The sequence below is a fragment of the Colossoma macropomum genome, unplaced genomic scaffold (assembly GCF_904425465.1).
Source record: "Colossoma macropomum unplaced genomic scaffold, Colossoma_macropomum, whole genome shotgun sequence".
Classification (NCBI taxonomy): Eukaryota; Metazoa; Chordata; class Actinopteri; order Characiformes; family Serrasalmidae; genus Colossoma; species Colossoma macropomum.
The window spans coordinates 46,385,565-46,398,534 of record NW_023494792.1 but is presented as its reverse complement, the minus strand read 5'-3'; the positions used below and the strand labels follow the sequence as shown (position 1 = coordinate 46,398,534).

The window sequence follows — 12,970 nt, the reverse complement described above, 5'->3', positions numbered from 1 at the left end:
GTTGTGAAGTAAGAAATTTTCCATACTACATGTATAACGTATTTTACTTTTTATTGAAAAGCAACAGGTACTTCATATGATTGCACCACATACATAGCTAAGAAGTAAATTGAACCCATTGACCTTAAATCCTTCAAGTTCTTTTAGAGCACTGACAAAAGCACAAAGAGGGCTGCAAGTAGCACTTGCAGAGTCAAGAAGCATCTTTTGCAGCATTCAAATAGGAATTTACAGAAGGATGAAGAATTTGGATAGTTATATATCACTCACAATGTACAGTGCTAGAAGTAGTCTTGGGACACCTCTGCCATCATTTTTCTAGAACTATTTTATTTGTTAATATGTTATGGAAATTGTGTGTTACTATATACAAAAGTGCATAATTTCAGCTATATTCTAACTTATGAGTCAATGCTTTTGGGTCCAACAGCACATTAGCAAACTAGAAAACTTTCACCTAAACCCCCATTTTACTTACTAATACAATAACACATCTTTTACAAGGAAGAAACTTACATTTTTTTGCAAATTTTAGTGCACAATTTCTATTTATTTATTATTTATTATTATTATTTGGGTTTCTTATGTTAAACACAGTAAATAAAAAGCAAGTGTGGTTAAGCGTGTTCTCTGTAGTGGATGTGTTAACTTATTTTCACTTAGAAAATTCAACAAAACATGCTGACCGCCCAAACTTTTGCATTAAATTATTCACTGTAAATTTCAGAATCAAGTGTGAAAAATGTGTACTCAGTGCCTTAAAGAATGGATGTGCAACAAAGCACGAACTTAAACCTCGTAACTTTTCTGACGGACTCAACTAGAGACGGGCCAACAGCACTTTTTCCCTTCCAATATTTGAGTCAAATACACAGTTACTGGCAGTCTTACCTGGTAGGTGTCCCATAGCCGGATAGTGCAGCGCAAGGGCAGTTCCCTCATCAGCAGGTTATTCATCCAGCGGAAGGCAAACTGCAGGTACTCCACCTCATAGTGCTGCATGTGTCGATGCACCGTCTCTGTACAGGGCAAAAACACATGAGTCAGCGTGTTAGTAAAGCACTGTACATACACACACACACACACAACTCACAGAGCACTGTATCACAGTTCTCTTTAAAGAAGTTTCATTTACCAATAGGGGAAAATGTGGGGAAAATATCCCTCTTAAATACAATTTACTGTAACGCTAAACTATATCTGTGCATGAATTTAGTATTCACAGAATGATGATGCAAAAACCTACACAATGTAAATAAACTGAAACAGCAGTCATTTTGATTTTTATAGCACAAGAAAGGAATCTTGTAAAGGTGCGATAGTGGGGCAAGACACCCCCTGTCTGGGTTGAGAAGTCCCCCTAATGAATCTTGCATGAATTTGCATCAATTTGTCATCTACATTTTACAGAATGTATAATTACAAAATCATTTCTAGTATTTGCCTTCATCAAAAAATGTAACTAATCAAAGTACAACACTAAAAATATAATATTTTAAAATGAAATTGAGGCCTCTATCAGCTTACGTCTTAATGATTCCAAATCACTGAAAGCATTATGACAAATTCCAGTAACAGAAACATTTGAAATGTCAATTTTGATCATTAATTACACAGTTTTCATGATTATATTAGTTATGTATTGTATTTAACATATTCTTTTCAGTGTATTATTATTGTATCTTTTTGTGCAACAACAATAATATGACAGAACAAATCAGGTGTGGGTGTAACTCTGCCAAGCTGCAAAACTCATATACAACCTTAGATGCCTACAAAGATTTCCTAATTCTAGCTAACGATCACTGTAGCTACCTTGTACTGCGAACTCTAGCTAGCCAGTGAAAGTCCAGTGAACACCTCTGTGTCTTTATATGACAATCTAAGTAAATAATAATGTTTTTAGGGCAATGTGCTAAAATGGGCCTTTTGCCCCATGTCTGGGGAGACGTCTTGCCCTTAAGATCTAACATCATGTTTTCACTTCAGAAAAAAAAAATCCATCTCAAAACCAAATGCACTGCTTTTTCCACAATCCTTCCCCCAAAATTCTACATTAAAAAGGAAAAGATCACTGTTATCCACTACACAAGATTAACTGACTCCAAAACGTTTCCCGGGGAATAAATTCCAGGAATGTCATCATCCATATGAAATTTCAGAATTTGTTAGAGCAGTGATTTTCAATCTGTGGGCTGTGGCTGCACAGGGGGCAACTGGCAATGCAAAATATCACTACAATATACAGACATTTAGACATTTAACCAAACCAATAATTTCAAATATGCCAAATATAAATATGAAAATTATTTGCAAAAATAAAACATCAAAAATACCTAAATATTAAGGTTGTGCTCAGTGACTGTTCTGGCAAAATGCATGACCAATGTAACAAACATAGCCAGCTAGACAATAATAAGGCAATGTAAAATGCATGGAATTGATCCATCATGGATAAACTGATTTTTTTGTTTGCTTATTACTTTTTTACTTAATATTTTTTGTTTGACTATAGCCTAGTGAATTAGTCTAGTGAAGCAGCTATATGTGCTTGTATTGAAACAGTTTGGACTGTAATGCATTAAATGTGCTAAACAACATCCACCCACTGCTAATGCGATGCCCAAACACATGAACAGTGAACAAACTGTCTTATTTTTAATCTAACACAAAAGATACATACACACATGCATGCACATGCACACAGAATCACAAATAGCAGCAGCATAATGCGTTAATAAATCCATAAAAGCCTTCCTCGGTCCATAACATCACGCAGACAGCGCTGTCACTCAGGCTAGGGGTAATTACTTGTCTGTCAGCAGAGTGATCGGAGCGTGTTGCATTCAGGAGAAAAACTGCGGTATTACTGATGGTGCTTTTCCTTAATCAGCCATGGGCACAAGGGAGGAGAGAAAATACAGCGCGACGCACCTTCAGGCCCCAGCAGAAATGAAGGCATCTTCATACGGCTCCTAATAAAGAGCATGTTCTGGGCCTGTCATAAGCATGACAAGAACCAGCCACGGACCTTGAAGGAGCACATGCACTTTCCCTCTCCCTCACACACACACACGCACACACACATGCACACACACACACACACACACACACACACACACACACACGCACACACACACACACACACATCCCTCTCACTCTCTCTTTGACACACAGCGCAGTGGTGTGTGATTTCACACCTGTCTTCACAGAGTCATTTACACTTTGAGCCACTTCACATAAACAGCTTATTCTCATTAACACTGAATACGGCACACTCGCAGATATACACAAGCAGACTCAAAATCTCAGAGAGAGGATGTAATGTACAGACATGCTCACCTGTCTGTTATAAATAACAGCAAGTGCTAAAATCGTACATTACAAAAGAGACTTGGTGTGGTGAATATATCGTAGAGCTGTCACAATTACTGGATTAGAAACAGTCAAAGAGAATTTACCATATATGTTAAATTCTGCTACAGGTCTCTCTTCAGCTGGCTTTATGCTGTGAAATTTCCATGCAACTTTAGTTGCTCAAAACCTCTTGAAACTGCACTTGAATTGCATAATGTCAAGCATCTTCCAACCTATGAAAAATGCAACAGTTGAAAGAATCTGAACATTTGATTGTTCTGATTCATATATCAAGAACATCACGGTATCAAAAATACTGTAACATGTAACTTTGTTTTTGAATTGCTTCGTGTAACTGGTAAATTTTACAGAAATTATGATGCATGCAACTCGCAACATTCAACTAGTTGCATAAAAGTTTCACTGTATAAAGCCAGCCTTACAGTAAGAAACAGAGCCTGATGGATTCACGTATAGCAGACACGTAAAGTCATGAACAGTGAAAAGGGTGAGTTCAAAAACCAATTCCCTGTAGCAAAGTCTGGTGTCATTGTTCCTAATAGAACATTTTAGTGAATTTAACATGACACTCTAGTGCACTGTGAGACTAAACTACTGGGGTAAGTGCAGTGGAATTATGTAGCTCATCAAATTCAACAACTAGAAGTCATGTCTAAATACTGTACTGTTTTATAGGCATTTTGATATACTTGTTAAAGAATCTGTAAGCTCATCATACCAAGGTCAAAAGGTCAGAGTTTTCAACATTTGGTACAGACCACACATCTATTTTAAACAGAGGCCATTCTAAAATCTGCATTATCATTTGTGTTCTACTGGCTTCATGAGGCACCCTGTGCTTGGACCCCCTCCATGTCTGCCAACTGCAATGGAATTTTTAGGCGGTCAATAAGCTCTCATAGAACATATGACAGTTTAGTTTAGACATAAACAAAATGATAGCTGGTTGTCTTGGTTTCTAACTATTATCATTTACACATATTAACTTCTTTTTCCCCACCATTCAAAAGCCACTGCAGAAAGAAATCTGAATCTGTGAAAATTAAACCAACTTCACCGCTCACAAAACATGGCTCTTTTATGTTTCAGTAACATCTCAGTTCTTACTGGTCAATAAATATTAAATGTATCTATAGTTGGGCCGAATAATGCCTGTGAACTGCTGCTGTGCTGTGTTTGGGTGAGAGGAGGGATTCTCCCTCAGAATCATGTGTGGACATTCTCTGTCTTTTGGCACCTTTGGGACATCAATCTTAAAAAAAAGCAATGTATAAATGTGTAAAATTATTTAGCGAGCTAGGTCTCCACCAATCGCACAATACTTCCAGCACTGGGCAGGTGAAGGCTAGAACCATTTTCCCCTAAGTCTTGTAAAGCCATCCACTGCATCTTTTCTAGTAGAGCACAATGCTAATGCTTTGCTAAACGGACAGCTGAACGTGTCTGAAGAAAAACACAAACTGCTAATTCTGTTACATCTGTTAACAGATGCCCATGCTAGCTAGCATCATGCTGAGTAATGGGGGAGAGGTAGGACCATACTACCGACCTAAAGAGGGCAAGTCCAATTATGGTCACGGATGGCTTATTATGGTCACGGATGGCACGGATGGCACCAGGGATCAACCATGCAATCTCCTGACGGTGGTGCCAATGCTTAGAATGTTGTGAACGTACTGAAAGAACATACTTAAAATTATAGCTAATTTTAAAATTTAAATATTAAGAAATATACCAAGGATGAGTATTCAAGAACTTGTTTGGAAACACCAACAAGCATTCGAAGCCTGTGAAATGCTGTCCAGGCCAGCCCTAAACGACTACTAATATATTTGATAGTGCCGACTTTACTATAAACAATGACGCTTTCCTGTTTGCTTCTATAGCTGCAGCCTAGAAGGAAAAAGTAGTTTACCTTCATATTTAAGATGATATTTGAGAATACTGTAAGAGAGTCTATGATGATAATGTCTGCATATGGTTGTAAGTTCTTTCTCTCAGACACGCAGGAACAAAACAGAGCACATTCTGGGTGGGGGAGGACAGGCCGGGGTCAGAGATCAGAGAAAGACAAGTGAGGCGCTCGCTCTGTTTCTGCTGAGCAGCGGACTTCTGCGTGACTTCTGCTCCCTCTCATCCATCCCATAATTACATCCGCACTGGCCTGCTGTTTCCAGGCCACTCTGCGTTGGATAAAGATACTGTACTGCTCTCATGCAGCCAGCTCATTCTCAAAGCCCACCACCAGCTCTTCCAGAGGGGATTCCATTCACCAGTGTATGATCTGGCTGCCAAGGCTGTGGAATAACTTAAAAGAAGATAGAGCTTTGCATGTGAAACTGAATAGGTTTTAGTTTATGGAGCAGATTCATTTTTAACACAACATGGTATTAAAAAAAGACTACAGATAGTATTGAAAAATCAACTGTCTTTTTTTTCATTTATAAACATGAATGCTGCATTCAGATAAAATTTCTGTAAAAAATTAAACTGTCCAATTCAAAACATAAGTAATTAATGCTTTACATGTGCATTAAATCTGCTATAATGCATCAAATATGTTAAAAACACTCAATAAATACACAAGTTGAGTACTGTGGAGCTAATCATATATTTTTAGTAAGATTATTAACAAATGATCTTTAAAAGCTGCTGCTCAAATTTTTATTTTGCAGAATACCAGTGAATTTTGATTGAAAGTTCACAGCACCACAGCATCTGTTTAATGAAGAGTAGAGTCAGTGTGAAAGAGAATGGCAATAAAAAGAAGTGAAATGTGGAGTTACTTTAAACAAATTGATAAAAACTAGAGAACACATTATGCAAGGCGAAGCTCTCTCACCACAGTTTTATTATACTGCAATAAGAAATCATCTGTCCTTCAGCAGAATATGCAGAATGGATCATTACACAATGATAAACAGTTACTTTAGAAGCAAAGCTGTAGCATAGTTTCAGAAATCTGCAGCTTCATATATACACACAAACCATTTTCATTCACAAACAGCACCTGGCTCTTGTTTATTCCCTAATTACTGTGAAAGCCTACAATAATTTGTATATATTTCCATGGTGTTTACATGCTGCTAGTAGCATTTGTTAGATGCGTTAAAATGACAATTCAAAAACTAATCAAATTACTTGAGTAATGACAGACACTGTCTGTCTCTTCTAGGGTTGGGCATTTTCAGATTATTACCAACACTTAAACATTTTCTCCAGAAATAGAAAAGTTTAAATGTGCGGAATGTAAATAAAAATAGAATGCAATGATGTGCAAATCATGTAAACCATATTTTTAAAGGAAAATACTACAACGACAAAGACAACATATCAAATGTTGAAATTAAGAAATTTTATTGTTTTTTTTAAAATATATGCCCATTTTGAATTTGATGACAACACCACATTCCAAAAAAGTTGGGGCAGGGCTATGTTTACTACTGTGTTTCATCACCTCTTCTGTAAGCGGTACTGAAGAGACCAACTGCTGTAGTTTTGAAAGTGAAATGTTTTCCCATTCTCATTTAATACAGGATTTCAGCTTCTCAACAGTTCGGGGTGTCCTTTGTTGTATTTTTCATTTCATAATACGCCAAATGTTTTTAGTGGTGACAGGTCTGGACTGCAGGCAGGCCAGTTTAGCACCCGAGCTCTTTTAATACGGAGCAATGCTGCTGTAATACGTGCAGAATGTGGTTTGGCATTATCTTGCTGAAATAAGCAAGGTCTTTCTCTGAAAAAGACACAGTCATGATTGCAGCATATGTTGCCAATACATCTATATATCGTTCAGCATCAACGGATGTCTTCACAGGCGTGCCAGTCAACCATGTGCACTAATGCCCCCCTATACCATCATGAATACTGGCTTTTGAACTGTGAACTGATAACGAGCTGAGTGGTCTTAAGCCTGGAGAACACAGTGTCCATGATTTCCAAAAAGAATTTCAAATGTTGATCTGTCGGACCACAGGACACTTTTCCACTTCCCCTTAGCCCATTTTAAATAAGCTCGGGCCCAGAGAAGGTGGCAGCGTTTCTGGATCCTGTTTATATATGGTTTCTTATTTGAATTTTTGGGTTTTAACTTGCATTTGTGGATGCAGACGGTGGTTTTCAAAAGTGTTTCTGAGCCGATGCAGTGATTTCCTGTAGAGAACCATATCTGTTTTTAATGCAGTGCCGTCTGAGGGCCCAAAGATCACAACCAGCAAATACTGGTTTTTGGTCTTGTCCCTTGCATACAGAGATTTCTCCAGACTCTCTGAATCTTTTAAGGTTATTATAAACTGTAGATGATGAAATCCTGAAGTTCTTTGCTATTTTACATTGAGAAACATTATTCTCAATTTGTTGCTCTGTTTGACTGTTCAGTCTTTCACAGAGTGGTGAAACTCTCCTCATCTTTACTTCTGAAAGACTCAGCCTCTCTGGGATGCTTTTTGATATCCAATCATGTTATTGACCTGTTGCCAATCAACCACCAGGTGTTTTAGTATTCTACAACTTTACCAGCCTTTTGCTTCCCCTGTCCCAACATTTTTGGAACGTGTTGTTGGCATCAAACTGAAAATAGGCATATATTTTTCAAAAAACAATAACATTTCTCAGTTTCAACATTTGATATGTTGTCTTTGTACTATTTTCAATTAAATATAGGGGTTAAATGATTTGCATATCGTTGCATTTTGTTTTTATTTACATTTTGCACAGCGCCCCAACTTCATCTGGAAATGGAGTTCTAGACCATAACATAACCCTAAACTCTGAATACTTAATTGTTTGTTTTTTTTATTTACTGTGGGACAGTAGTTTGAACTAATTCAGTAAAATGATCCATGTAAACTGTCAGTCCAGTATCTTTGTGTGTGCTATGACAGCTTTATTCACAGGCTAAATCTCCAGATGTACCAGTTGTCACTGCTCCTGCGTGCTTGCCTGTAGCTCTCTAAGGGTTGGAAAGATGACATTTGTCACCACGACATTACGAGATCTATTTTCAGGGCTTAATCATAAGCCTTAAATCAGACAACATCCTCATACACTGCATTTCATCTGAAATTAATTATGCTCAGTCTCCAGTCAATGACCATGCAAAGCACATCCAAAACAGGTCACTATTCCTCTCTTATTTCTCAATGGCCACGGAAGGTTATGAATAAATGCATGTGTTGGTGTCTTATTTTTTTTTCCCCTCTTACTAATTTAGACAAAGGCAACTTCAGAAGGGACAGAGGTTGCTTGTGAACAAGCTGCCAAGAGGAATCAAAGGCTTAAATTAGCCCAAAGGGAGAAACAGCAAGCAAGAGAGAGGTTAAATCCAAGAGCTTGACCCCTTATCAGTGTGGAGGTGCCCTACTAGAGTCACATACAGAGATAAATCATGTTCAAACAATTCACGTAAGAGCACACAACACTCACACAAATAAATTTATCTGTCAATAAAGAGTCAGACCTGAGAGACTTTTGCTCTCGAGTCTCTGTAGAGGTGCCACTTCATCTCTCATGATGCTTAAAATGTTAATGTGTGCTCTCCAAACAAATGCCAGCCTCATATGAATACAGCAAAACATGCTGTGCCTTCATTTACATAAATTTACCTTTAGCAATCTGCATGCAGATGAACTTCATAGTCATACAAAGCAGAGGAGATAAGAGGAAACAATGTGCAAATTGGGAAGAGTTTGCTTGAGGAAGCCTCATCCAGTGCTGCTGGGCTACTATCGACAGCTACCTATTAGGACAATCCTCATCGTAGTAAAAGTGTACACTGAATGCTGTAGTTCTCTAGCATTTATTTCCACTTTTTCCCCTTCCAATTTCCAGTAATCCTCAAGTATCTGCTGATAATGAGCCCCGATAACAATACTATCTCTATCTAACCAAACTACTCAACAAGTGCCCAAAAATACTGACATTTGAATACGGGATTCCTCATTTTGGTAAACGCAGTCTCCACCGTATTCACTATTTGCAATACAGATACTGTGTTTAAGTGTCACTTACTGTGGATATGCCTTTCTGTGTAGGCTTCAGAAGCTCTAAATTCAATATCAGCTCCTACAGAATGGCAGTCAAGAAATACACAACCAAAAAGAATCAAACCTTCATATTTATTAGCCAGCAATTCAAACACTGGGCACAGGATGGCTAATGTTCTTTGGCCGCAGTAAATCGTCATATGAAGAGGCCTTTTCGTGGTTAGAGCTGGCTGTCTTCAAACTGAAAACTCTGACTAGATTCTTCAATGGCTAGCATCCAAAGTAGCTGCCAAGCTAAGACTTTTGTTGCTTGCAAAGGCAAACGCAGACACCTCCCACTATTATTAGAGGGAAAAGCTACCCTTAGTAACGGGCTGACATGTCCAGGCAGCCTTGATAAGGTTATTAATTTGCCAGTAGCATGTCACCCCCTGGAGCTGATGGCCTGTTTATGCCTCAGTTTCATATTCTTTATCTGGTACATGCACTGCACATTCACATGGTCATAACAGAGAATATAGCAGACTAAGCAGCTGGTTATATCTTGGGCAAAACTGGAAGCTCCATTACTAAGCAATGCCTGTCCCAATAGAATGCAGAAGCTATTGCTTTAGCTTACACCAGCAAAGGATGCAGATGGATTGTGCGTGCATTCTACTGGGGGAATGGCAAATTAATAGGCTTTGTTTCTGGGTGTTCCTGCTTGTGCAGCAGGGAGATGTACCTCTTCTCATACTTTTGTGAGGTTCTATAAACTAACTACTGATTGCACCAACTCCAGAACATACTGTATTGAGTGCAGGCCTGTCTAAGGTGCTGCAGGACTCATGAGCCAGACTCTGAACTGTTTATGTACGAATAAATGGTTGACTCATGTTATGTGTGGGCTTCAAGCATGTCTGGTAATACATCCTAAAGTGATACACCAATAACAAATACAGTTCTGAGCAGAACTCCACCTTTCATTTACTTAATTTATAGTCAAAGCAGCCAGTTAAGTTTTTCACAGAAATGTGCAGGGGTATTTTTTCCATACCTCCAAAGTTTAGTCTTGGAAGTTGGTTGCACTTTCTGTATTCTGCAAATACATTCAATGATGCTCTCTGAGGTCTAGACTCTGGGATGGCCAGTCCACTGTTTTGAGATCACCAGCAGATTACTTAGCTACACATCCTTTCAGACTCGGTGTTGAAATATCCGTAATGTTTTCATTTTTAAAGCAAGAGTGAAGCTTGATTTTCTTTTCTGCTTAAGTGCTGTTTATCTGTTGGTGACAGTTTTGGTGGTCTGCCCTTGCACGATTGTCGGGAGTCCCATTTTTCACTTATTTTCCTGTGACATTCCCATTCCTTACGCAAATTATCTTTTCAGAAATGCAAATATATTTTCTCCTGAATAATGAATAATTTGTACTTAATAGGCATTTTGGCTGGAAATTAAATAAATGAAGGGTGGCCTCTCACTAAATAAGGTTAAGAATATAAGGTTGTGAATAGAGACGGCATAGTACCAATTCTTCTTTTCTGATACTGATGCCGATATTGATACCGAAACCTTGAGTATTGGCTGATACCAATCCAATATTTCTCCTTTAAAAACACTTTAAACCTATTTTAAATTAAATCATTTTACTTAAAAAGAGCATCTAAAAGTAGGATATCATGCTCAAGTTACTCAAAGTTACTCACTCCCCCAGAGGAAGAAAAACACAGCTAACAACAGCACATCACACAATGAGAGTGTGATATTTTCAGTCCAGTTATAGGACTCACTGGATTCAGTGGACTTTTTTTCCCCTCTAGTATCCGATCCAGCATTTTCTATCGATATCAGCCCAATACCAATACCCGTTGATACTGACATGCCATCTCTACTTACAAACGTAACCCGAGTTCTTTGATAGCATTATTCAGGTATCTCAACAGAACACCGTTCCTGCATGAACCAATGAGGAGATCTGCTCCTACTGACACACTATGAGATGCTGCAGTGGCTATCAAAAGAAGAGGTGGCTCCACCCCAAATGCATACATCTCCACTGCCAGCCAGTACAGCGTACTGAGCATGAAGAGGAGAGACAAGGAGAAAGAGAGAGGAGGAAACTCTATGAGAAAAAGTCAGTGAAGTAAGGTCATGTGAATTCCCCAATAAAAAGTTGACAGGAGCCAAGTCTCAGTGAAAAGTCATCTAAATCAAACCTGTACACTGTGTACCGCCAAGTCATCTAAGCAAAACTCACATCAAAATTATGCTAAAGCAAGCACATTGGAGAGAACAAGGAGGTAAAATCTCACGACAAACCATTACTGCCTACTGACAGAGCACAAGCATCAAACTTAATAGCCCTATATACAGGCTAGCTGTGCAGACAGGTAGACATAAATGTGAAATGTCTCCTCTGTGCTTCGGTGGGAGAGAACGTTCTGGAAACCATGGCCTTACCTGTAAGAAAAACTCATTTAAGAGCACAAAAAAGTAAAATTAGCCAAGAGGGAGTGAACTGACTATGTCTTCAGTGTTTTCACACTCTCCTCTCTGAAGTGAAGGCGACTGCCTGTTTTATTAACCATCCATATTTTTCTAGTGGCCTTCTCAGGGTGTTAATTTTAATTGGGAGCACACTTTCATTTCCATGGTTGCCCCACCGCTAAAGGTGCTGAACGATGACAGCGGCTGCTAAAGAGCAATGAATCCGCAGCTTATCAGGAGCAGGGAGCATGGGCATCCATCATGGTGCTCTCAGCAGATAATGTGGGGCCTGCCTGTACTGTCAGACCCCAGTGCAGGCTGTAAGGGAAGGGACTGGCCATAAGCTGGCACGGAGAACTCTTCAATGGCTAAATCAATGAGCAGCAGTGGCTCAGTGGGTTAGGGACGCATGCCAGGAAATGAACGTGGTGGAGCTGGAGGGTTCCCTGGCTCAGTTCCCAGGAGGGCATGGGGCTGTCGATCTAGCATCGGTGGATTCTAGGTCCAAGTGTGCTTTCTCTAACCACTGCAGTTGTCATCTTAAGCAAAACACAGAGCCCAAACTGACCGAGTGGTGCAAAGTACACAGATAATACTGATCTCCTAAATGCAATGCAGACTGCAGACTGAGTGAACAAACAACAGAGATACGCAGTATCAGTCAAAAGTTTGTACGTCTTCTTATCCCAGTTTATATTTTGTTTTTAATTTGAAGCAGGACAGTCTTTCCTCTGGGATTTTTTTTCAGTAGTGGGGGCAGGCCAACTCTCCTACGATGGATGTAAAGATGTGATTAGTCTGGTAGTTTTTAGAGTTTTAGATGTACATAAACTCAACTGTGTACTTAACTAAGTTCATTAAAAAGCTCTGCTACACACACAAGTGACTTCTCACCATTTTTTCTTTTTTACTTACTGTATTTACTTCTTTCATGTTCTACATTTTCACTGGCTGTTGGAGGAGTCCATTCAGATTAAGTTGCTGACCAATATACACTGTTAGATTGTCCTCAGAATCAGGTCAAAAAAATCAAACATGTCTGATTTACTCCTACTGGTCTGAAACGCGATTGGAAGGCAAATGTATCCTTCACACACTACTTGATTCACTCCCTCACTGTTGACTCCAACTGACCCAAA

The 12,970-nt window shown here is 38.9% G+C and overlaps 1 protein-coding gene across 2 annotated transcripts in view; it reads right to left on the bottom strand.

Annotated features, from left to right (window-relative positions):
* Window positions 1–12,970, bottom strand: part of tbc1d22a (TBC1 domain family, member 22a) — a 193,042-nt gene that overhangs the window by 51,614 nt on the left and 128,458 nt on the right. For both annotated transcript variants that reach the window (XM_036577364.1, XM_036577363.1), the window contains exon 11: window positions 892–1,019. In XM_036577364.1, the coding sequence (XP_036433257.1) occupies window positions 892–1,019 (128 nt within the window). The remainder of the gene's footprint in view (window positions 1–891; window positions 1,020–12,970) is intronic.